The following is a 23,005-nucleotide window of genomic DNA, read 5'->3' as shown; positions in this document are numbered from 1 at the left end:
GATGGAATGAAAACAAATGTAAAATACGCAAAATACGATGACGAGAGTATTGAGTCCACACTGACCAAAAAAAACACATCTAAAGATGAAAATGAAGTCGAAATATTGCAAGAAAGAAATTACCGTATTTTTCGGACTATAAGGCGCACTTAAAATCCTTTCATTTTCTCAAAAATCAACAGTGCGCCTAATGTACGGAATAATTCTGGTTGTGCTTACCGACCTCGAAGCAAATTTATTTGGTACATGGTGTAATGATAAGTGTGACCAGTAGATGGCAGTCACACATAAGAGATACGTGTAGACTGCAATATGACGCCAGTAAACAACACCAAAACTTTAAATGTTCCATTGAAAATAAAGAACATTACACACAGCGCTCAAAAATCTATCAAAATGTTTTAGTACGACTTTGAAGCCGCACCGTTTAATGAATTGTCGGCCCATTACGGCTACCGTAGTCAGAGATACAAGTATTACTATGGTGTGTGTATAAGGACCGCAAAATGGCACTCAATAGCAGACATATTATCTGGCGTTTTGTTTCGCAATATTATGCAAAACCAACTTTTCTTACCTCCTGGTACCTGCGGATGTGTATTTGAGATCTGCATAAGTCCTAAAAATTTGCGCAGGTCCGCCACTGTAGTCCGTGCCGACATCGTAGTTGATAAGCTTCTTCTTTTTCTCTATCTTCTTGCTGTGGGACATTCATCCTCCGCTGTTGCCATTTCTAATATAAAGTAGTGTAAAGTTCGTACTTATATCTGTCAGTAAACTCGCTATGGAAGTGCTAAAAAACTACCAGTGTAGTGAGTTTACATTATTCACCCAAGGAACTTTAGTTATTAGAGAGTTCCGGTCGGACGGTTTTTCACGGGACACATTTTCGGCGTTGTTGTTGTTGTTTTTTAAACGGTTTATTTTGAAATAGGGACAGATACAGAAACATAGATATCTGAAACAGTCATCCAATGTATGTATCATAGTGTTTGTAGCCAAAGCTAATTTATAGCACTTGTGCCCAACAACAACAACAACACATCCATCCATCTATCCTCATCCGCCTATCCGAGGTCGGGTCGCGGGGGCAGCAGCCTAAGCAGGGAAGCCCAGACTTCCCTCTCCCCAGCCACTTTGTCCAGCTCCTCCCGGGGGATCCCGAGGCGTTCCCAGGCCAGCCGGGAGAGATATTCTTCCCAACGTGTCCTGGGTCTTCCCCGTGGCCTCCTACCGGTCGGACGTGCCCGAAACACCTCCCTAGGGAGGCGTTCGGGTGGCATCCTGACCAGATGCCAACAACACATATCTAACATAATTAAAATAGGAAAATAAAAAGAATGAGACTAACAGTAGTCGATAATAATGATAATAGTAATGATACAGACAAAGTGCTGCACTAGTGAGCCACGGATGAGGAGATGCTGCTCCGTTATTGATTGAAGTAAAGTCTGAATGTCATTAAAACAGTTAGCTCCATCTTTTGACACTTCTTCCACTCCCGTCCTTGCACGCTACAACAAAGATGACGGGGAGAAGACGCTGTTGAAAGTGAGCCACGTAAATAAGACCGCCCATCAAACGGCGCATCCTGAAGCGACTGTCAAAAAGCGACTTGAAGATGATCTGTAAAACATCATCTATGCAACATTTTGACCAAAGAACCACCATTACATGTTATGTAGACCACAAGGAAGTATTTTACTTCTAGAAAAAAATCATAATAATATGACCCCTTTAATGCGCCTTATAATCCTGTGCACCTTTTGTATGAAAAAAGACCTGAATAGACCCGCTCATCGGCAGTGCACCTTTTAATCCCTATGGTCCGAAAAATACAATAAGTCACAAAAGAGGAAAATCCTCATTGGTCTCCTTTTAAAAAACTATTTTACGACTTTTTTTCCCTTCAAAGAAATCATCAAAATATCCAGATTTTTTTTAGTTTCCTTTTCAGTGTGGCCCCAATACTCACTGTAACATAAATGAAACATGAAAGCCAGTTCATTGACAGACACAATCACAGAGGGTCGTATAAGCACAGCTTACAAAGATTGAGTAAAAAGTACACAATGTATACACGGTTTTATTTATTTTTTTTACGTTTTAAAAAGCTGCAAAAAGTAACATACAAACTTGTACCTTTCAAAAAAAAGAAAACACTTTCAATAAATCTATCCATCCTGAACAATGAATCGTTTCCTCTAGAAAAAACATTCCAGTTTAAGTACCTGTAACTCCAACTTTAACACACAAATTTTTATTCGGCTTAACTGATCCACAGTCGAGGCACACTTCTACACGCCACCGTTTAGTAGCAGCTTGTTACTTCGGCATTACCAAAGCAATCAATGTTTTTTGTTTCCGTTAATCAACACGCGTCTTCAAAACAAAACACGGAACTGAGGTTACGTTTGAATTAAATGAGCGAAAATAAACAGTTCATATTGATATAAAGTTTAGTATCGTGGCAATTATTCGTTGATTTGAGACCCTGAGAGTGACACAACAAATTATTTTCTGGTCCAACTTGGTTTTCATGACTAAAATCAATTGAGACCGAATACATAACCAGAAACCGTGTGCTCTCTGCGTTTATAGGTCAGGATTATCTGGATAGAAAACAAGACTGATTCTGCTTGTTGTTGTCATGTTAAAATGCTAATTTTGTTGCTGTTTATGCTATCATAGTACCTCAGGATCCTTTACTGTAAATGTAGCTAGCAGAGGAATTAGTACCACTGAAGAGTATTCATGAACGAGCTGATGTGTCCGACGAATGCTGCATTCCGTAAAACTGGGACTTTAGACGTTACTAAAAGAGGTTGATGTTCCTCTTTCACGCAAATTAGTCTAGGCCAGTGTTATTTAACCAAAGGCTAATCACCTCTGGGATAGAGTAGGTAACTCTGGATGCCTCATACTGGTCTGACAGTTTCTAAGGACAAATATTACGGTCGAAGAGTAGGGCACTGAAATACTTTTCAGGCACACTTTACCGATTGAAGTTTGGACACATTGGTCTGTGGTCCAAAGGTCTGTTTCTTAACTAGAAGGCCACCACAAAAAGCTGTGGTCCGTAATGCCCACAGTGGTACTCAGTCTTAAATGTGTCTGTGGATGTTCTCAATCATCCAGGTCTTTGCATTCTCAGGACTGTTCGGTTTGTCTTGGAAAAATCGACCCTAAGCGTTTTTCTTTCTTATAAAAGTTAACCCTGTTGACAAGTTAAACCTTTCTAAGAAACAACGAACGGTCCAGTTGCGATCGATTGAATGCCATTTAAATTCAAGGTAAACAAGGCTAAGAACCAGAGTCTAGGCTACCTAACTGTGTGACTGACTGAACCACCCACTTCTCTCGAATGCAGCATAAGTCACGCTTTGTGGTTTGAGACGGAGGATGAGACGTAGAGTTCTTGATCATAGCATACCTAATACACAGTCCAATGATTCTATGTTTCTCTTTTTCTGTGCGGACTCAGCCAAATAGTGCGGGAAGAGCACTTACTTGACTATCTGTGGTGGCATGATGGCTGTCTTTGGTGTTTTGGTTTCTGGCGTATCCAAAGTAGCCTCCTTGCCTTTCTTCCTTGGTGGCTTTTTAATGGGAGTCTTCTTCGGTGTGGCATCCACCATCGGGTCCCCTGCCTTAGAGCCGTTCAAGTCCTGCTCTCCCGGGCTCCTGGTTTCAGGGATCCCTTGATCTGTGGTGACAGGCGCCACCATTTTCTGGAGGCTGCTGGAGGTGGGCAGTAGGGGTTTGGTAGATCCCTGCTGGTTAAAGCCAGAGGACGTGGTCCTCTTGGCTTTCTGTGGGGGTGTGGGCTTCTCCCGCGTTCCCTTGGGTGTCGAGAGTCCGTTGGTCTTGGTCAGGCCCGTCCCCTCGTTCCTGTTGATGCTTTGGGTTTTCTCCTTGAGCTGAGCGGCCAGGAGTGTGGCGGCTTCAGAGTTCATATGTGGATGGATGAGCTTGGGGCTCTTAGGGGGCTCTTTGGGGGTCTCCTTAGCAGTGTCGGCGCTCTTCTTCACAGACGAAGAGCTGTGGAAGTTGCTGATTTTCCTGAGAGCGTTCTGAACCACACCGTTAATGTGCTCCATATGACTTGGACTGCTATGCTCGTCCCCAGACTTCTTGCCTCGCTGATTGTGCTTGCTGGGCGATCCGTCGGCGTCACCCTCCTGCTTCCTTTGCTGATCGCAACTCTTTCCTTTCACTTTGTGCTGCTCCTCACTCTTGGCTGATACGTCACTGGAGCTTCTTTTCTTCTTCTTTGGAACGGGGAGCACTTTCAAGCCACCCTGTCCTTGATGGTCCGGCTGGAGAGGTCCCGTCGTGCTTCCGTGGATCCAAGATACCTTTGGTTTGGTTGACGGGTCCGGTGGTCGAGGTTTAGGCTTTCCGGGAGATGGCGGTGGTTTTCCATTGCGTTTGTACTCTGTGGTAGCTGTCTCCCCGTCCTTAGCGCTACTCTCCTCCTCCCTGGACTGCTTGGAGAGGCGAGCAATGCGAGCATAGAGGGTTGCCGTCGCAGACTCTGATCCGCTGGTAGAGCTTTCACTATCTGAAGACTTCAGCACAGGTGGATCGCTGGCGTCTGTTTTGGTGGCACCGGTGTCTTTCAGGGAGGTGTACTCTCCGGCTTCCTCATCGGTAGGAGCTTCTGGTTTTTCTGTTTCTGGACTGGGGCTGTGCACGTCCTTGTTTTCACTCACTGATTCTGTGGCACATCACAAGGAAGTTGCATTATCAAACAAAACAAAACAAAAAGAGACAATTGTGACCTGCTTCTCAGAAATAATGTTATCTCAGAGATCATCCTGAGTTTGTTATCCTGGTTCGCTATTACTGCTTGGAATATTGGACTTTGTTGACAAGCAGATCAAAGGCAAGGAGAATAAACTCGTAAAAGGCGGTGATGTCACCACCAGATTGCTCCAATATTGTCCCAGTGTTTCCCACACATTCCTATAGTTGTGGTAGCCCGCCACATGTCAATTTATGGCCGCCACAAGTAAAGATTTTGCGATACAATGATTACCGTAAACTACGGACTATAAGCTGCTCGTTTTTTCTTACTCTGCGGCTTATAAAACGGCGCGGCTAATTGATGGATTTTTCTTCGCTGACGGCCATAAAGAAAATAGTTTTCATTAAACACATGTAAAGACACTTAAATGGTGTGTTATTGTTTGTGCCATGGCGCCATCTATGGATGAGTTCGCTCACTGCAGGTGCAGCAGGGTGAAAGCCGACAAGTTTTTCTTGATGTTTAAAGCTTTGTACCGGAAGTGGAAGTGCCGTTCTGTCTACTGATTATCCGTAGTGTTCTTCATTTATCACTCCAAGTTTTACAATATGACTAAAACAATTCTTACTTACTAAACGATTCCATGTGTGATGTCTGTAGGAGTGTTTCCATGCATATTTGTACGAAGCAATCGTACTGTAATCAAGCTAATATGCTGACACGTTTACGAGTGTCTGTGTTGGTATCATTAACTTACAATGGCATTCTTTTTGTAACATGAAATGACGGAAATGAGTGTCTCCATACATGCAATAACTTCATTCACTCCTAACTCTGGACTATAATCCGTTTTTCCTACGCTTTAAACCATGCGGCTTATAAAACGGTGTGGCTAATTCATAGATAGCAATAATGCTATTTTTGTTTTCAAACAAGCAAATACACTAAATAGATGTGTTATTGTTTGTGCAATGGCGCCATCTTTTGGACGAGTTCGCTCACTGCAGATGCTGCAATGCCCTTCTGTATAGGCTGAGCTTTCAACCGGAAGTACAAGTGTCGGTCTGCCGTCTAGTCTTCCATTGCGTACCCACTCATAAAGATTCTTCATTCATCACTCCAAGCAACGTTTCTAAGTTTTACAATACAACTAAAACAATTCATACTTATTAAACCGTCCAATGTGTGATGTCTGTAGGAGTGTTTTCAAGCACATTTGTACGTGCTTTCGTAATGTAATCAAGCTAAAATGCCAACACGTTTACAAGTGTCTGTGTTAGTATTAAAGTTAAAGTTAAAGTACCAATGATTGTCACACACACACTAGGTGTAATGAAATTATTCTCTGCATTTGACCCATCACCCTTGATCACCCCTTGGGAGGTGAGGGGAGCAGTGGGCAGCAGCGGTGCCGCGCCCGGGAATCATTTTTGGTGATTTAACACCCAATTCCAACCCTTGATGCTGAGTGCCAAGCAGGGAGGTAATGGGTCCCGCTTTTATAGTCTTTGGTATGACTCGGCCGGGGTTTGAACTCACAACCTACCGATCTCAGAGCGGACACTCTAACCACTAGGCCACTGAGTAGTACTGCCATTGTAAGTTTTATTAACTTACAATGGCATTCTGTTTGTATTGTTTCAGTTTCACAAATTCCTCAGCAAATTCACGTCAACGTGGAGTTATTGAGTCTGTTTAGCTGATTGGAGAGCTAGCTTCCGCAGCTCGTGGGTCCATGACGATGACTTCTGTTTTGTTTGATCAGCTGTTTTACTGCCGTGTTACAGACACCGTTTGGCAACAATTAAGGTATGGAAATAAACATTTTTACATCATATTTAATGTACCTGTAAACGAGTTATTGAGTCTGTTTAGAGCTAGCTTCCGCAGCTGGTGGGTCTATGACGATGACTTCTGTTTTGTTTGATCAGCCGTTTTACTGCCGTGTTACAGACACTGTTTGGAAACAATTAAGGTCTGTAAATAAACCTTTATAAAACCTTTCTGTGTAAATACAACGTGTACCTGTATATCTGTGGTGTGGCTAATAAATTGCATTTTTTTTCTCTTTCTAAAATTTTGTGGGTATGGCTTATATCCTGGTGTGCTCTATAGTCTGGATAATAAGCGCAATTTGGTTAAATTTGCATGAATTGGCATAATGGCGCCATTGCACATTCCTGATCGTGCAAATTATACAACCTTGGTCATGTGACCCACCCCCCATTGATTGTGTGATCGTCCCTTTATTCGTAAAAGTCTCTAGTGGATTACAAAACTAAAACCCTATTTTGCCCTGATTTTGCCTTCATGATGGAAAGAAAAAGAAAACCCGAGCCTACTGAATCCAACCAATCCAGCGCTTCCTGAATAGAAACTGATGGAAAATGTTTTTTTGTGTGTGCCAAACATCAGAGAGTCTGGATTTGAGCCACATGCTGACTTGACCGTACTCTTTCCTGTTTAGACTCCTCTCGCTCTCAGACCGAGACCCAGATGGCACACGATGAGAGGCAAAGTATCCCCGTAAAAACATTCGCAGAAGTGCCTGAGTCACCGCCTCCGAGATCTTCTCACAAACGCCCGTGTCAGCAACACGTGTGTTTTAGCTCATTTTGTACGTATTCACCAACTTTAACTGTTAGCAAGTTAGCAAAGTACTGTTAGCGTTTCGGCTGTATTTTTTTAAATTTGACGAATGATACCTGTTAGCATGCCAACATTGGCATGTTAGCTTTTTTTTTTTTTAAGTTAATTTTGTACGTATACTAATGTTAGCATGCTGGTATTTTAAACACATTTTCCAGTTACACACCGCAGAGTAATATATATTGGTCCTTGACGTAAATTACAGTAAACATTTAAGCATGCTAGCTTTTTTAGCTAATTATGTAATTCTACACCTCATTGGTTCTCCACCAATTTTAACCGTAAGCATGCTATTGTTAGCAAGTTAGCAAAGCACTATTAGCATGGTAGCGTTTTTATTCATTTAGCTTATATTTTTTTGTAATTATTTGTTGTTTAACTCAGTGAAATTTTTTTTATTTGACGAACGAAACCTGTTAACATGTCAACATTAGCATGTTAGCTTTTTTTTAAAATTTTTTTTTAGTTAATTTTGTACGTAAACACCTCAGTTATATTTTGGTATTTGATGCATGCTAACGTTAGCATGCTGGCATTTTAAACACATTTTTCAGGTACACACCGCAGAGTAATATATTTTGGTACTTGACACATGTTACAGTTAACATTTAGCAAATTAGCTTTTTTAGCCAATTAAGAAACTCTACACCTCAGTGTCATATATTTTGGTTCTTCACCACTTTTAACTGTAAACATGCTATTGTTAGCAAGTTAGCAAAGCACTGTTAGCATGCTAGCATTTTTATTCATTTATCTTATAATTTTTTTGTAATTATTTGGTGTTTACATCAGCTGCATTTTTTTTATTTGACGAATGATACCTGTTAGCATGTCAACATTAGCATGTTAGCTTTTTTTTTTTTTTTGGATTAATTTTGTACCTTAGTCTTATTTTGGTATTTGATGCATGCTAACATTAGCATGTTGGCATTTTAAACACATTTTTCACGTACACACCGCAGAGTAATATATTTTGGTACTTGACACATGTAACAGTTAACATTTTAGCATGCTAGCTTTTTTAGCTAATTTAGCAGGTAAACCCCTCAGGGTCATATACTTTGGTTCTTCACCACTTTTAACTGTAAGCATGCTATTGTAAGCAAGCTATCAAAGTACTGTGAGCATTTTGCTTATATTTTTTGGAACTTTTTGTTGTTTACCTCATCTGCATTTTTTTTATTTGACGAATGATACCTGTTAGCATGTCAACATTAGCATGTTAGCTTTTTTTTAATTTTTTTTTTAGTTAATTTTGTACGTATACACCTCAGTCATATTTTGGTATTTGATGCATGCTAATGTTAGCATGCTGGCATTTTAAACACATTTTTCAGTTACACACTGCAGAGTAATATATTTTGTTTACTTCAGCGGCATTTTTTTTATTTGACGAATGATACCTGTTAGCATGTCAACATTAGCATGTTGGGGTTTTTTTGTTGTTTTTTTAGTTAATTTTGTACATATATACACCTCAGTCATATTTTGGTATTTGATGCATGCTAACATTAGCATGTTGGCATTTTAAACACATTGTAAGTATGCTATTGTTAGCAAGTTATCAAAGTATTGTTCGCATTTCGCTTATTTTTTTTTTTTAACTTTTTGTCGTTTACCTTAGCGGTATTTTCTTTAATTTGACAAATGATACCTGTTAGCATGTCAACTTTTTTTTATTTAAAAAAAAAAAAATGTTGTACGTATACACCTCAGTCATTTGTTGGTATTTCATGCATGCTAACGTTAGCATGCTGGCATTTTAAACACATTTTTCAGGTACACACCGCAGAGTAATATATTTTGGTACTTGACGCATGCTACAGTTATCATTTTAGCATGCTAGCTTTTTTAGCTAATTAAGCAACTCTACACCTTGGTGTTATATATTTTGGTATTTCACTACTGCCAACTGTAAGCATGCTATTCTTAGCATGTTAGCATAGTACTGTTAGCATGCTAGCGTTTTTAGCTCATTTCGCTTATATTTTCTGTTAGTTGATGCTATCTGGCCAGCCTGCTAACTGTTAGCATTTCAGTTAGATGTTTGGATCTTTAGCTTTTCCTCACACCAAGACCCAGTGTTTATTTACTGAGCGAATGACTCACCTTCGTGGGGCACGCAGTAAACGGGGCCGTCGTCGTTGCTCTCAAAGGAGGAGAAGGACTCCTGGGAGGACCAGGAGGACGGCGAGGGCTGCTCGGCCACAGACGGGGGCTCGATGAAGCTGCAGTTGAAGTTGTGTTCGGGGTCGTGGTGGGCTACTGGGGACCCACAACAAAGGCAGAAGCCCAGAGGTCAGCCAGAGGGCATGGTAGCGTGTTACAAGAACAACACTCTCTTGTATTGCTTGGGACTTCACAACGAGTCCCACTTTTACAAAAGTCATCATCTTTACATTTAAAGCAGTATGGGTGGCACTGGGAGCAGGTGGGTAAAGTGTCTTGCCTAAGGACACAACGGCAGTGACTAGGATGGCGGAAGCGGGGATCGAACCTGGAACCCTCAAGTTGCTGGCACGGCCGCTCTACCAATCGAGCTATAACCCCCACATCAGTGTCGAAAATGTTGGTATTTCACCAATGTTAACTGTATGCATGCTGTTTTAGTATGTTAGCATAGTACTGTTAGCAGCATGCTAGTGTTTTAGCTCATTTCGCTCATATTTTTTGTTATTCTATGGGTTTTGCTTCAGCGACAAATACAAAACCCAAAACCTGTGAAGTTGTCACGTTGTGTAAATGGTAAATAAAAACAGAATACAATGATTTGCAAATCCTTTTCATCTTATATTCAATTGAATAGACTGCAAAGATCTTTTTTTTTTGCAAATAATCATTAACTTAAAATTTAAAGGCAGCAACAATTTGCAAACAAGTAATCACAGGGGCATTTTTACCACTGTGTTACATGGCCTTTCCTTTTAACAACACTCAGTAAACGTTTGGGAACTGAGGAAACCCATTTTTGAAGCTTTTCAGGTGGAATTCTTTCCCATTCTTGCTTGATGTACAGTTTAAGTTTGTGGTATTTTAGGCGCCACACATTGTCAATGGGAGACAGGTCTGGACTACAGGCAGGCCAGTCTAGTACCCGCACTCTTTTACTATGAAGCCACACTGTTGTAACACGTGGCTTGGCATTGAATTGCTGAAATGAGCAGGGGCGTCCATGGTAACGTAACTTGGATGGCAACATATGTTGCTCCAAAACCTTTATGTACCTTTTAGCATTAATGGCGCCTTCACAGATGTGTAAGTTACCCATGTCTTAGGCACTAATACACCCCCATACCATCACAGATGCTGGCTTTTCAACTTTGCGCCTGAAACAGTCCGGATGGTTCTTTTCCTCTTTGGTCCGGAGGACACGACCTCCACAGTTTCCGAAAACATTTTTAATTGTGGACTCGTCAGATCACAGAACACTTTTCCACTTTGCATCAGTCCATCATAGAGGAACTCGGGCCCAGCGAAGCGTTTCTGGGTGTTGTTGATAAATGGCTTCGGCTTTGCATAGTAGAGTTTTAACTTGCACTTACAGATGTAGTGACAAACTGTAGTTACTGACAGTGGTTTTCTGAAGTGTTCCTGAGCCCATGTTGTGATATCCTTTACTTACTGATGTCGCATTTTGATACAGTACCGCCTGAGGGATCGAAGGTCCGTAATATCATCGGTTACGTGCAGTGATTTCTCCAGATTCTCTGAACCGTTCGATGATATTACGGACCGTAGATGGTGAAATCCCTAAATTCCTTGCAATAGCTTGTAGAGAAATGTTGTTCTTAAACTGTTTGCTCATGCATTTGTTGACAAAGTGGTGACCCTCACCCCGTCCTTGTTTGTGAATGACTGAGCATTTCATGGAAGCTGCTTTTATACCCAATCATGGCACCCACCTGTTCCCAATTAGCCTGTTCACCTGTGGGATCTTCCAAATAAGTGTTTGATGAGCATTCCTCAACTTCCTCAGTCTTTTTTGCCATTTGTGCCAGCTTTTTTGAAACATGTTGCATGCATGAAATTTCAAATGAGCTAACATTTGCAATAAATAACAAAGTTTACCAGTTTGAACGTTAAATATCTTGTTTTTGCAGTCTATTCAATTGAATATAAGTTGAAAATGATTTGCGAATCATTGTATTCTGTTTTTATTTACCATTTACACAACGTGACAACTTCACTGGTTTTGGGTTTTGTCATTTGACGAATGATACCTCTTAACGTAAATATGTTAGCTTTTTTTCTTAACTAATTTTGTAGGTGTACACCTCAGTCATAGTTTGGTAATTGATGCATTATAGCATTTTAAACACATTTTTCAGGTACACACCTCAGAGTAGTATATTTTGGTACTTGACGCAAATTCCAGTTAACATTTTAACATGCTAGCTTTTTTAGCTAATTCAGCAGTGTCATATATTTTGGTACTTAAAAGGTAGAAAAGCGCTATACAAGTATAACCCATTTATCATTTATTTATTTACTTCACCAATACTAACTGTGTGCGTTCTATTTTTAGTGTGTTACCATAGTATTGTTAGCGTGATATGTTCTTAGCTCATTTCGCTCACCAATACTTCACATGCTAACAACTTTCTCACAGGCTATCAGTCAACTTGGGTGACAACGTTATGGAGCGCCAACACAACACCACCAAGCCAGCTCTTTGTTGCACTGACACGTCTTCCAGACTGCATGAGACAGCGAAGGATACATTAGTGCTTTGAAGAAGTGAATATATGATGCACATGTGTCATTTTTATTCATGAGCAGCAACACAAGTAACTTATTTATTTCCCAGTTAGATGAAAGTAAAGAGGAAGTCTCTGCCTTTTCTTATCATTGTCGAGCAGCTGGAATTAATGCAAACATGCCTCACATCACCACGCGTCTGTACAGTAGAACCACCGCTTTTTCTTTGGCTTTTTGTGTCCATTCTGCGACAAACACACAAAATATATACAGTATCCAATAGGGTTGTCCCGGTACCGGTACCAAAATATGTATACATACTGTGTATATATATATATATATATATATATATATATATATATATATATATATATATATATATATATATATATATATATATATATATATATATATATATATATAGCCAATTATTTATGCACTAATGACTAGGGTTGTCCCGATACCAACATTTTACCAAAATGTATTTCGATACTTTTCTAAATAAAGGGGACCACAAAAAATGGCATTATTGGCTTTATTTGAACAAAAAATCTTACAGTTCTTAAAGTTAAAGTACCAATGATTGTCACACACACACTAGGTGTGGCGAAATTATTCTCTGCATTTGACCCATCACCCTTGATCACCCCCTGGGAGGTGAGGGTAGCAGTGAGCAGGCGCGGTGGCCGCGCCCGGGAATCATTTGTGGTGATTTAACACCCAATTCCAACCCTTAATGCTGAGCGCCAAGCAGGGAGGTGACGGGTCCCATTTTTATAGTCTTTGGAATGACTCGGCCAGGGTTTGAACTCACGACCTACCGATCTCAGGGCGGACACTCTAACCACTAAGCCACTGAGCAGTAAAAAAATCTTAGGGTACATTAAACATATGTTTATTATTGTAATTTAGTCCTTAAATAAAATAGTGAATATACTAGACAACTTGTCTTTTAGTAGTAAGTAAACAAACAAAGGCTCCTAATTAGTCTGCTGACGTATGCAGTAACATATTGTGTCATTTATCATTCTATTATGTGGTCAACATTATGAGGGACAAACTGTAAAAATGGATTATTAATCCACTTGTTCATTTACTGTTAATATCTGCTTATTTTCTCTTTTAACATGTTCTATCTACACTTCTGTTAAAATGTAATAATCACTTATTCTTCTCGTTTGATACTTTACATTGGTTTTGGATGATACCATAAATTTAGGTATTGATCCGATACCAAGTAGTTACAGGATCATACATTGGTCATATTCAAAGTCCTCATGTGTACAGGGATGTATTTCCTGACTTTATAAACATAATATGAATTTTAAAAAAGGAAAAAAAGATGTGACGATAAAAAATATTGATGCAATCATAGTAGTATCGACTCAATACGCTATTGTACTTGGTATCATTACAGTGGATGTCAGGTGCAGATCCACCAATGGCGTTTGTTTACATTCAGGAGTGCTAGCTTTTGTTAGCGGTGACGCCGGTGAGCTATTGTATCCTCCTAGGGTGTGTAGTGAAGCATGTTTAGCTATTCCTCGTCCTCCAGTGATAATGTAACTTGTAAAGGCCAGGATTAGTGATTTAGAAGTAGCTAAAACACGGATGGATGTTAGCTGCTAGCTAGCTAGCCATGTCTTAAAGCACCTCCTGAGGGCGTTTCAGTGTTATAGCTTCACCTTTATCTTTAGTTTTTAGGCCAAAATGCGTCCGTTCTCCATTTTCTGTCTACACACTGTCTGCTTGTAAGTACTCTGTGTGTGTGCGCTGCCGAACATGCTCCTCTGCTCGTAAAACCACGACGTGACACCAAAAAAAAAGAAAAAAGGGAACCGGTACTTTTCAAACAGAGTATCGTTTTTGATTCATTAGTACCGCAATACTATACTAGTCCCGGTATAGGAAGTATAAAATTAAAACATTTTGCACATATTTGATTTAATGGGAACAAACATGGGGCATTTCATGCTGGTTGTGTCGCTGAGGAATGCCAAGCAGGCGTTAGTGGTGGTCAACAAGTCAACACATGGACAATGTGCAGCGTGATGAACAACTGACGGCTTAAAATAAGCTCCTCCTCCCCAAACCTTCACCCTCAGCCCAGACTTGTGGTGTGTTCTGCAGACTGGGCGCCGCTGGGAGGGCCTTTGTGAGACACACCACAGCTGCTGGGTGGGGGTGGCACTTTTACACACACCACTTGGAGTCACACTCTTTCTCGTGCATTTGTGGAAAATAATATGACAACAAATCTACACCAGGGGCGGCCCGTCAAAAAATGTTTTAACGACCCGCGGCACAATTCTAATACTAGCATGCTAATATTAGAATGCTAACCATTGGGGTATTTTAGTGTTAGACGCATGTTACAGTTACATGTCACGTAGCATGCAAACTTTTTTCGCTCATTTAGCAGGTATACACCCATACATATATATTTTGCTTCACAGTTTCCGGAAAAAAATTGAATTGTGGACTCGTCAGACCACAGAACACTTTTCCACTTTGAATCAGTCCATCATAGATGAACTTGGGCCCAGCGAAGCGTTTCTGGGTGTTGTTGATGAATGGCTTTGGCTTTGCATAGTAGAGTTTTAACTTGCACTTACAGACGTAGCGACTAACTGTAGTTACTGACAGTGGTTTTCTGAAGTGTTCCCGAGCCCCTGTGGTGATATCCTTTACACAATGATGTCGCTTTTTGATGCTCGAAGGTCCGTAATATCATCGCTTACGTGCAGTGATTTTTCCAGATTTTCTGAACCTTTTGATGATATTACGGACCGTAGATGGTGAAATCCCTAAATTCTTTGCAATAGTTCGTTGAGAAATGTTGTTCTTAAACTGTTGGACAATTTGCTCACGCATTTGTTGACAAAGTGGTGACCCTCGCCCCATCATTGTTTGTGAATGACTGAGCATTTCATGGAAGCTGCTTTTATACCCAATCATGGCACCCACCTGTTCCCAATTAGCCTGTTCACCTGTGGGATGTTCCAAATAAGTGTTTGATGAGCATTCCTCAACTTTCTCAGTCTTTTTTGCCACTTGTGCCAGCTTTTTTGAAATATGTTGCAGGTATGCTAACTGTTAGCATTTCAGTTAGGCTTTGGCTCTTTAGCATTCACACAAAGTTTCTCACGAAATTGCATTTTCCAGTTCTTTAAAAAAAAAAGATCTCTACATTGTACTGGTTATAAAGGTGGAAACTACCAAAATGGCCCCCCGCATCCTCCGATTTGTCAGTCTGTGGCCCTCAGTGGAAAAAATTTGGCCAATTAAGTTACTTGAATGTTGCTACAAAATCTGCAAACCCGGTCAAGTGTCCCGGGAATTGTCCAGCTGCACACAAAAAAACGGGCGGTGCTACATTAAGAACTCATCCGTGCAAAAACATTTGGATGCAAAAGGATGCGAGGAATGCTGGAAAGACGTGAAAACGAAGGGCGTGGGGTAAATTATCTCCTCGTGGAACGCCAAAATGCATGTTTAGGGTTTGCCACGAAAGGGGAGGGCGGAGAGGTGACACATTTTTCGCGAGGAAGTTAACGTCTCCACATCTGTTGCCACTGGCCCCGGTGAAGATAAATCACAGTTCTGACAGGGGCTGGGGTAAATTTGACCACTTCCTGTTTCCAGCCCTGTCGGGCCCCCTCTGGAATGCGTGTGTGTGTGTGTATGTGTATGTGTGCGTGTGTGTGTATGTGTGTGCGGGACTGTGTAGCCTCAGTGGAGAGTTTCTAACTGTTGGCAGACCGTGCTTATGCAGCAAAAATTCCGACAAACAAACCGGGAAGTATGATCATCAAGTCCTTTTTTGAAAAAAGTGACAACTTGTAGTCTTGGGGATCTCCATCAATTTAGTAACGTGTCATCAAAGAGTAAAAATGCATTTCTTTCAATATGCATAATAACAAAAAGGGTAATATTAAAAAAATTGATGGATGTTGATAGAATACACAAGCTATGGAGATGATATCATTAGAAAAAACTGCATTTAGTTTAGATAATAATGAGTCATAAATTGGAATATGGGATCCATTATTTAAATGTGTTTTAACTATTAAATGAACCAAAAATATGAGTTATTTTATCTTTGTGGAAAATATTGGACACAATGTGTTGTCAAGCTTATGAGATGCGATGCAAGTGTAAGCCACTGTGACACTATTGTTCTTTTATTTTATTATTTATTTATTTTTTATAAATGTCTAATGATATTGTCAATGAGGGATTTTTAATCACTGCTATGTTGAAATTGTTACTAATATTGATACTGTCGTTGATAATAATCATTTTTGTTTCACTACTTTTAGATTTGTCTGTGTCATGTTTGTGTGTCCTCTCAATTGCTCTGTTTATTGCTATTCTAAATGTTGCTGGGTCGGGTTTGGTTTTGGAATTGGATTGCATTATTATGGTATTGTTGTGTATTGTTTTGTTGGATTGATTAATTAAAAAAAAAAAAAAGTGACAATAATAAAGACGCGTGAAAGTTACGCAAATATGTAGAAAACAGATTGTTTGGAGAGGAAACGAGCAGAAAACTTTTTCCCCCGGACTTATATGGCGAAGACACGTGCTTCCAAAAACAAGCCTTTCGCTATCCGACCCGGTGATGACAAAGACATGCCTGTCGGAGCGTAGAACAAGGTCACCGTGGAGTCAGACCGGAGCTGAAATAAATCGGCCGGATAACGAACGAAACACATGCTGCTCGGACGCGGAGAAGAAACCAGGTCACGGTGTTTCGATGCGGCGGAGAATGTAGGACACGGTCTGCACGGAGCGGCCGGCTGTTTTTTTTTTTACCAAAACAGCGGTGCAGATGTCCTTTCACGCTATTTACCTTTATGGAGCACAACCTTGATATTGATACAGGAGGGCCCAGACAAATACAGTGGAAAAGTTGTAAAATCTGATATTTTTATTATAAGCGGTAACGCTGAGAACAACTTTTAGTTCTACTTTTTATTGACATACTGAGCTGCTGTTGCTGCATCGCCTCTCAGTCGGTGAAAGTCAATTCTAGATCATAAATCACGCCTCTCACTTAAATAGTAGAAGGTTGTTGCCATAAACCGAGAAGGTGGTCAACTTTGATATCCAACTTACACCTGGAGATGGCGAGAAAGACATCCTGTGTGAGGATTACGATTAAACGGGAAGATATAAACATCCCTTCAGTCAGTGAGAGCAGACATTGTACAGTAAGTGATTGTTTGTATGTTCATAGTTCGTAGTTCTTGTTCAGCACTTGATGTGTCTGCTGATCACTCTGCTTCTAAAACGTGGAGATCATCCTCCTTATACTCAGGCTCAAAAATATAAGGTTCCTTGATCATCATTTGTACCTAAATAGTCGTTGTTGTCTCTCGTGACATTTGCCATGATTAGTAGTGTTGCTGAAGGAAATAAATACGCAGTCATATGCTTAAATTGGGCAAAATATGTAGATATTACATGTTATGATATAATACAATAAAAAGGAAGTCTAAGTGTAAGTCTAATTACATGTTATGAATGTTACTACATGACATATATACTTACATCATGTATGTATTATATGTTATTATGAATGTTACTACATAACATATATACTTGCATATATTACATGTTATGAATGTTACTACATGACATATACACTTACATCATGTATGTATTATATGTTATTATGAATGTTACTACATAACATATATACTTGTATATATTACATATTATGAATGTTACTACATAACATATATACTTATATCATGTACATATTACATGTTATTATGAATGTTACTACATAACATATATACTTATACATGTATATATTACATGTTGTTATGAATGTTACTACATGACATATATACTTATACATGTATATATTACATGTTGTTATGAATGTTACTACATGACATATATACTTTCATCATGTATATATTACAGATTATTATGAATGTTACTACATGACATATATAATTACATCATGTATGTATTACATGTTATTATGAAAGTTACTACATGACATATATAATTACATCATGTATGTATTACATGTTATTATGAATGTTACTACATGCCATATATAATTACATCATGTATGTATTACATGTTATTATGAAAGTTACAACATTACCTAGTTTAACGACCCGCGTCACAACTCTAATACTAGCATGCTAATATTAGAATGCTAACGATTGGGGTATTTTGGTGTTACACGCATGTTACAGTTACATGTTACATTTTAGCCTGCTAGCTCTTTTAGCTACTTTAGCAGATATACATCCCCAAATTTTTTTCATCTGACAAAAATGTCATCATGTCAGATGGAATTTTTTGTTTCATCTGACATCACATGGACAAGGATAAGACCTTCTGGAGGAAAGTTCTGTGGTCAGATGAAACAAAAATTGAGCTTTTTGGCCACAATACCCAGCAATATGTTTGGAGGAGGAAATCCCAGGAACACCATGCCTACCGTCAAGCATGGTGGTGGGAGTATTATGCTCTGGGCCTGTTTTGCTGCCAATGGAACTGGTGCTTTACAGAGAATGTAAATGGGACAATGAAAATGGAGGATTACCTCCAAATTCTTCAGGACAAACTAAAATCATCAGCCCGGAGGTTGGGTCTTGGGCACAGTTGGGTGTTCCAACAGGACAATGACCCCAAACACACGTCAAAAGTGGTAAAGGAATGGCTAAATCAGGCTATGATTAAGGTTTTAGAATGGCCTTCCCAAAGTCCTGACTTAAACGTGTGGACAATGCTGAAGAAACAAGTCCATGTCAGAAAACCAACACATTTAGATGAACTGCACTATTTTGTCAAGAAGTTGTCAAAAATTCAAGCAGAAGCTTGCTAGAAGCTTGTGGATGGCTACCAAAAGCGCCTTATTGCAGTGAAACTTGCCAAGGGACATGTAACCAAATATTAACATTGCTGTATGTATACTTTTGACCCAGCAGATTTGGTGACATTTTCAGTAGACCCATAATAAATTCATAAAATAACCAAACTTCATGAATGTTTTTTTGTGACCAACAAGTATGTGCTCCAAACACTCTAGCACAAAAAAATAAGATTTGTAGAAATTATTGGAAACTCAAGACAGCCATGACATTATGTTCTTTACAAGTGTATGTCAACTTTTGACCGTGACTGTATACTTACATCATGTATATATTACATGTTATTATGAAAGTTACTACATTACACATATACTTACATTAGTATATAAAATTATGGAGGTTTTTAGATGTTTTAGATGTTGCATCTAATGACTCCCATTGCTTCCATTGTTGGCTGACTTTTGCTAGCATTTATTTACGATTTAGAATGCAGAAAAAAAAATGCATCTGTGTTCTTGTCTTGCGTAAGGATTGTGAATGATACGAAGAAGCGTTAACTGTGTTTCGCCATCTTGGGACAGACCGAGTGAGGTCAGAAAGTGATCTGTCACGGACCACGAGGCCTCCGCATGGACCTGCAGCCTTCACCCAAACAGTGCAGCCTTTGATGCCGCGTCTCTCAGCACCCAACCCCCGCCAGCCTGATTTTATTAACGCCATCTCCGCAGCTTTGCTCGCTGAAGACCAGGGTAAAGTAGGAGAAGAAGAAGGGGGGGGGGGGGGGGGGGGGAAGCACCATCGTGACTGGAATAACATGAACACATGGATGCGTGAGCGCGCCAAGAACAATAACAAGTCTAAATGTGCTGCATTCCTTGTTAAATGAAAACCCCACAATTGTCTGGCGCCCGCCACTTCCACGATGCTCAATCATCATCACGTAGGACGCAAACTAAGTAAGGTAGCAATACCATACAAACGTAGTGAAGACATTTGACCCTTTATTTATGCGGTTATGCAAAAATATGAGGGACAAATTGTAAACATTTATTATTAATCCACTTGTTCATTTACTGTTAATATCTGCTTACTTTCTCTTTTAACATGTTCTATGTACATTTCTGTTAAAATGTAATAATCACTTATTGTTCTCTAGACTGATAGTTTACATTAGTTTTGGATGATACCACAAATTTGGGTATCGATCCGATACCAAGTAGTTACAGGATCATACATTGGTCATGTTCAAAGTCCTCATGTGTCCAGGGACATATTTCCTGAGTTTATAAACATAATATGAATTTTTTTTCAAACGAAAAAAGATTTTGTGATGATAAAAAGTATCGATTTAATCATAATAGAATCGACTAGATACGCCTCTGTACTTGGTATCATTACAGTGGATGTCAGGTGTGGATCCACCCATGGCATTTGTTTACATTGTGACGCCGGTGAGCTATTTTATCCTCCTAGGGTGTGTAGTGAAGCATGTTTAGCTATTCCTTGTCCTCCAGTGATAATGGTACTTGTAAGAAACATACTTTATTTGTCGCCATGGAGGCCAGGATTAGTGATTTAGAAGTAGCTAAAACACTGCCGACAGCGGATAGATGTTAGCTGCTAGCTAGCTAGCCATGTTTTAAAGCACCTCTTCCTGAGTGTGTTTCAGTGTTATAACTTCACCTTTATCTTTAGTTTTTAGGCCAAAATGCGTCCGTTCTCCCTTTTCTGTCTACACACTGTGTCTGCTTGTAAGTACTCCGTGTGTGTGCACTGCCGAACATGCTCCTCTGCTCGTAAAACCAGCAATGTCACAACGCGCCGTCATGCCCGTTAAATAAAAAAAAGGGGGGGGCACCGGTATTTTTTAGAGGCGGAATAGTACCGAATATGATTCATTAGTATCGCGGTACTATACTAGTACTGGAATACCATACAACTTAACTTTGTGATGTCTTTTGTATTCGTGGTCGTGTTGTTTTTTTTCTGAGAGTAACGGTCAAACCTCTTTTAATATGTGTAGTGCTAATTTTGACCAGTAGAGGGTGACAACGCCAATAGTAATGTCACAATTAGAATGTTGTCATTTATATATGTGTAAACATTTGTAGTTTATTGTGAGTATATATCTACACTAAACCTTCTATTTTATGTACAGTATGTAAATACTTTTTTATTCATCCATCCATCCATCTTCTTCCGCTTATCCAAGGTCGGGTCGCGGGGGCAGCAGCCTAAGCAGGGTAACCCAGACTTCCCTCTCCCCAGCCACTTCGTCCAGCTCCTCCCGGGGGATCCCGAGGCGTTCCCAGGCCAGCCGGGAGACATAGTCTTCCCAACGTGTCCTGGGTCTTCCCCGTGGCCTCCTACCGGTCGGACGTGCCCTAAACACCTCCCTAGGGAGGCGTTCGGGTGGCATCCTGACCAGATGCCCGAACCACCTCATCTGGCTCCTCTCGATGTGGAGGAGCAGCGGCTTTACTTTGAGCTCCCCCCGGATGGCAGAGCTTCTCACCCTATCTCTAAGGGAGAGCCCCGCCACCCGACGGAGGAAACTCATTTCGGCCGCTTGTACCCGTGATCTTGTCCTTTCGGTCATAACCCAAAGCTCATGACCATAGGTGAGGATGGGAAGATAGATCGACCGGTAAATTGAGAGCTTTGCCTTCCGGCTCAGCTCCTTCTTCACCACAACGGATCGATACAGCGTCCGCATTACTGAAGACGCCGCACCGATCCGCCTGTCGATCTCACGATCCACTCTTCCCTCACTCGTGAACAAGACTCCAAGGTACTTGAACTCCTCCACTTGGGGCAGGGTCTCCTCCGCAACCCGGAGATGGCACTCCCCCCCTTTTCCGGGCGAGAACCATGGACTCGGACTTGGAGGTGCTGATTCTCATCCCAGTCGCTTCACACTCAGTTGCGAACCGATCCAGTGAGAGCTGAAGATCCTGGCCAGATGAAGCCATCAGGACCACATCATCTGCAAAAGGCAGAGACCTAATCCTGCAGCCACCAAACCAGATCCCCTCAACGCCTTGACTGCGCCTAGAAATTCTGTCCATAAAAGTTATGAACAGAATCGGTGACAAAGGGCAGCCTTGGCGGAGTCCAACCTCACTGGAAACGTGTCCGACTTACTGCCGGCAATGCGAACTAAACTCTGGCACTGATCACACAGGGAGCGGACCGCCACAATCAGACAGTCCGATACCCCATACTCTCTGAGCACTCCCCACAGGACTTCCCGAGGGACACGGTCGAAAGCCTTCTCCAAGTCCACAAAACACATGTAGACTGGTTGGGCAAACTCCCATGCACCCTCAAGGACCCTGCCGAGAGTATAGAGCTGGTCCACAGTTCCACGACCAGGACGAAAACCACACTGTTCCTCCTGAATCCGAGGTTCTACTATCCGGTGTAGCCTCCTCTCCAGTACACCTGAATAAACCTTACCGGGAAGGCTGAGGAGTGTGATCCCACGATAGTTAGAACACACCCTCCGGTTCCCCTTCTTAAAGAGAGGAACCACCACCCCGGTCTGCCAATCCAGAGGTACCGCTCCCGATGTCCACGCGATGCTGCAGAGTCTTGTCAACCAAGACAGCCCCACAGCATCCAGAGCCTTAAGGAACTCCGGGCGGATGTCATCCACCCCCGGGGCCTTGCCACCGAGGAGCTTTTTAACTACCTCAGCAACCTCAGCCCCAGAAATAGGAGAGCCCACCACAGATTCCCCAGGAACTGCTTCCTCATAGGAAGACGTGTTGGTGGGATTGAGGAGGTCTTCGAAGTATTCCCTCCACCTATCCACAACATCCGCATATAAATACTTTTTTGTATTAATGTATTTTGAGTTCCTTTACATTAACTACGGACAGTTACCCAAAGGCGCCGTGGGTTGTTTTCAAAGTCAGTGCTCAGGTCAATGCTTACACGTACAAAATCTTGCTTCGAAATAAACTCTTGACAGGTTTTTAGACAAAACGTTTACCAGGTTTTAAGCAAATAAATTACATATGTTCAGTTAAACATTTTAAACCTGTTTATGTATGACATTCTG

General features: G+C 40.8%; 1 protein-coding gene across 1 annotated transcript in view; it reads right to left on the bottom strand.

Annotated features, from left to right (window-relative positions):
* Positions 1-2,075: 2,075 nt before the first annotated feature.
* The window catches only part of scarf2 (scavenger receptor class F, member 2), a 100,135-nt gene continuing 79,205 nt past the window's right edge, over positions 2,076-23,005 (bottom strand). Inside the window, exons 10-11 of the mRNA XM_062050728.1 lie at positions 9,509-9,664; positions 2,076-4,720 (exon numbers count right to left, since the gene is read on the bottom strand). Coding sequence (XP_061906712.1) covers positions 3,507-4,720; positions 9,509-9,664 — 1,370 coding nt within the window. The 3' untranslated portion in view covers positions 2,076-3,506. The remainder of the gene's footprint in view (positions 4,721-9,508; positions 9,665-23,005) is intronic.

Source organism: Entelurus aequoreus, linkage group LG06 (assembly GCF_033978785.1).
Source record: "Entelurus aequoreus isolate RoL-2023_Sb linkage group LG06, RoL_Eaeq_v1.1, whole genome shotgun sequence".
Taxonomy (NCBI): Eukaryota; Metazoa; Chordata; class Actinopteri; order Syngnathiformes; family Syngnathidae; genus Entelurus; species Entelurus aequoreus.
This window is presented reverse-complemented; position numbering and strand designations above follow the sequence as displayed.